The following is a 3,157-nucleotide window of genomic DNA, read 5'->3' as shown; positions in this document are numbered from 1 at the left end:
GAAGACGAACTAGTAATGTGATGGGTGTTATTTGATGAAAAGAGTAAAGTAAATGGTGAATGTGGAGGCTTAATGCTGGGTAGGGCACCATTGGGAGGAGCCAGCTGAACGCGACAAGTGGCAAGGGAAGCACAAATCGGAAGGTCCGTCTTCTTTGTTACAACTCGGACCGTCCGAATTGCATCTTACAAGTCGCATAGTTCGATTTGTGGTATACCTGACACCACATTGAGGTGAAGCACTCCCTTTTTTCATAACAAGATCCAACACATACTATATTCTCATATGAAAATTAAAAAACGGAACAAATGACTGAAAAGAAATGTTAGGAGACTAATATTTTTTATTAATGTTGGGTAATATTTCAACTCAATGCTTTATTTTTATATTATTAAAATTTAAAAATTAGAATTTAATATTTAATATTTATTTTTATGTATTAAATCATTTTATTGGTCACCTAACATTTAATTTGTTGATGAGTAAATATATAATAATATTTTTACATCGTTCATTTCACATGGTTTGGGGAGTGGATCCTCTCCAATGAAAAAGAATTGGATAGTGTCTAGTATTTGATCTCATTATTTATTGTTCTCTCTCTTATTAATTTCTAATCCCATTTATAGAATTAAAGTTGAGAGATCACACTTTATTTTTTTTAATAAATAAAAAAATAGAAAGAATATATTTTCTTTCAAATACTAATTTTTCATACAACATGTATTTTATATTAATATCGAATTTTAATGGTTGATTTTAGTGGAGAATCTCATTTGAAAGGCAAAAGCATCCGCTTTGGAGATAACGATAGTCCACAAATTAAAAGAATAAAAACAATGTGTGGTGTACAGGTGTAGGACGTTTGTTTGTTACATTTGTGTTTGATAATACACTATCATCCCTTTAATTTGTGTGTACCATATTATTCTATGGACTCCATTATTATGAAATCAAGCTTCCCTGCAGTACTCTTCTCAAGAAAACCTCAAATCAGAGCATTGAGCAAGGTTTCGATCAAAGCCCCGCCTGCCAGTTTCGATTACAGGGAAGAGATTGGTCAAGAGTCGAAAGCAGCCATAGCTGAATGGCACCCTGAGTTGCTTGACTTGGCTGAGAATGGGAGCTTGGTTTTGGTGCAGAAGAAGAGGTTTGGCCCTGTCCCTTCTTGGAGGACTGAGTTCGTGGAACCCGAGGAGATTTGGCTGGTCGGAACCAACCATGTTTCGCAGAGGTCCGCCGTGGAGGTAGAGCGCGTGGTGCGGTGTCTCAGACCAGATAATGTGGTTGTAGAACTCTGTAGAAGCAGGCAAGCGTTCATTCTTCTTTTATTCTAACGCTGCTTCTTTGAGTCCACATCTGAAATGAGATTTATGTGTTGAAGTAATAAATTTATGAGACAAGAACAACATTTCATTGTTTATCTTGAATCCACACCTTAATCTCAGTTGTTGCAGATTTAATTTCCAGAGCTGGGATCATGTATGCATCTGGCAATGATGATGACGTTGATGAAGTAGGCAAGTTCAGATCAAACATGTTCTCTTTGAGTGGCACTGGCTTCTTTGGATCTGTTGGTCGCAGCATAAACTTGGGTAATAAGTAATAATAACTTATATTATACAATAATTTTATTTTCGAAAATGTTTGGTAATCAAAGAAAATTAATCAAAAACAGCAATTTATCTTGTTTAACATTCATTAATTGTTGCGACAATTAATGAATGTTAAATAAGGCTAAGTTCTATCTGTTTTTTTTCTTTTGTCTCCTTAATATTATCGTTTTATTTTATTTATGTGATAAATGTTGTGATCAGGTGGTCAGACTGCTTTGGCATTGAGATTGCTTCTGGCTGCTTTCTCATCCAAGATCTCTTCAGATATTAACCGCCCTTTTGGTGATGAGGTGTTTTAATTTTAACGCTCTTCTTTATAGTATAATCTCCTCTTTTTTTTTTCTTTATATATATTCTTATTAATTAGAATACTACATATCCGATGCAGTTCCGTGCTGCTCGAAAAGCTTCTGAGCAAGTTGGTGCACAGATTGTTTTGGGAGATCGTCCCATTGAAATAACAGTACGTACATATATAAAGGCAACAATATAGAATATGATATATAATAATTACTATGTATGCAGCTACAGAGAGCATGGAAGGCTTTAAAATGGAGTCAGAAACTAAGTTTAGTCACCTCGGTTATTGGTGGGATAGCTTCTTCTACTTCTGACATTTCTGCAAATAAGCTTCAGGTTCCTTATCAAAACCATCATATATTATTAATTAATATTCACAAAAGACTAACTGTGAGAGTTGCACGCAGGAAGCAAGTTCAGATGATGGTACATTTCAACTTTATGAGCAACTAGGTTTTGCATACCCATCACTATTGCCGCCTCTCATACATGAAAGAGATGTTGTAAGATTCTCTATTCCTTTGGATTTGTGAACAAATACTAATGAGTATATATATAGATGTTGATGGTTTTTGGCGTTTGTAGTATATTGCATGGTCATTGAAGCGAAGCAAAGCTGTGAACAATTGTAAAAGCGTGGTGGGTGTTATTGGAAAAGGGCACATGAATGGTGTAATATACGCACTCTTATCTGATACAGGCAACTTGAGGTTTCGAGATCTTGTTGGCACAAGAGATTCCAATTATCAATGGATTCTTGACCTTGTTAAGGGTTTAATCAGGGACACAGCCATTGGTCTTCTCTTATGGGCCTTATATCAATTCATATATCACACAACATAAAAACACAATTCTATTTTGTCTTACATTTTTTGTCACAAATCCTATCATATATATGTGTATATGAACTGTTCAAATGTATATACATGAAACTTTTAAATAGAACTTCTCATGCCATGTTGGACTAATCCAATTCATGTGCTTCAATTATAAGCCTAACTAGCTTTACAAAGATGTGAGGACTAGCTGAGATTTTAAAACTCTTGGTCAGTTGAACCACCAGTGCAGCTTTTAAGTTTGATCCTAGCTATGATGGTTCAAAACCAACAACCAGTGCTTCAGCTGCAATATAAAGGAAAAAAAACGATGATTCAATTTGAATAATGTATCGTTCCTAAAAAATAAACATGTTTACTAAAATGGAACTAATTCCATTCCTGATTGGAATAATAGCCTGTACA

The 3,157-nt window shown here is 34.8% G+C and overlaps 1 protein-coding gene across 3 annotated transcripts; it reads left to right on the top strand.

Annotated features, from left to right (window-relative positions):
* Nucleotides 1-864: 864 nt before the first annotated feature.
* On the top strand, nucleotides 865-2,861 carry LOC107467103 (uncharacterized). 3 transcript variants are annotated; one of them, XM_016086141.3, is made up of 7 exons: nucleotides 865-1,309; nucleotides 1,471-1,595; nucleotides 1,818-1,906; nucleotides 2,005-2,079; nucleotides 2,142-2,252; nucleotides 2,324-2,419; nucleotides 2,502-2,861. In XM_016086141.3, the coding sequence occupies exons 1-7, from the start codon at nucleotides 933-935 to the stop codon at nucleotides 2,757-2,759; spliced, it is 1,131 nt and encodes a 376-aa protein (XP_015941627.1). In that variant the 5' UTR covers nucleotides 865-932; the 3' UTR covers nucleotides 2,760-2,861. The 3 variants fall into 3 exon arrangements, with proteins under 3 accessions (XP_015941627.1, XP_020986838.1, XP_020986840.1); XM_021131179.2 differs by having other exon boundaries at nucleotides 1,160-1,309; nucleotides 1,458-1,595; XM_021131181.2 differs by having other exon boundaries at nucleotides 1,171-1,309; nucleotides 1,449-1,595.
* The last annotated feature ends 296 nt before the right edge of the window (nucleotides 2,862-3,157 follow it).

Source organism: Arachis duranensis, chromosome 9 (genome assembly GCF_000817695.3).
Source record: "Arachis duranensis cultivar V14167 chromosome 9, aradu.V14167.gnm2.J7QH, whole genome shotgun sequence".
NCBI classification, from domain to species: Eukaryota; Viridiplantae; Streptophyta; class Magnoliopsida; order Fabales; family Fabaceae; genus Arachis; species Arachis duranensis.
Note: the sequence above shows the minus strand (reverse complement) of the source record. Positions and strands in the feature narration are given on the sequence as shown.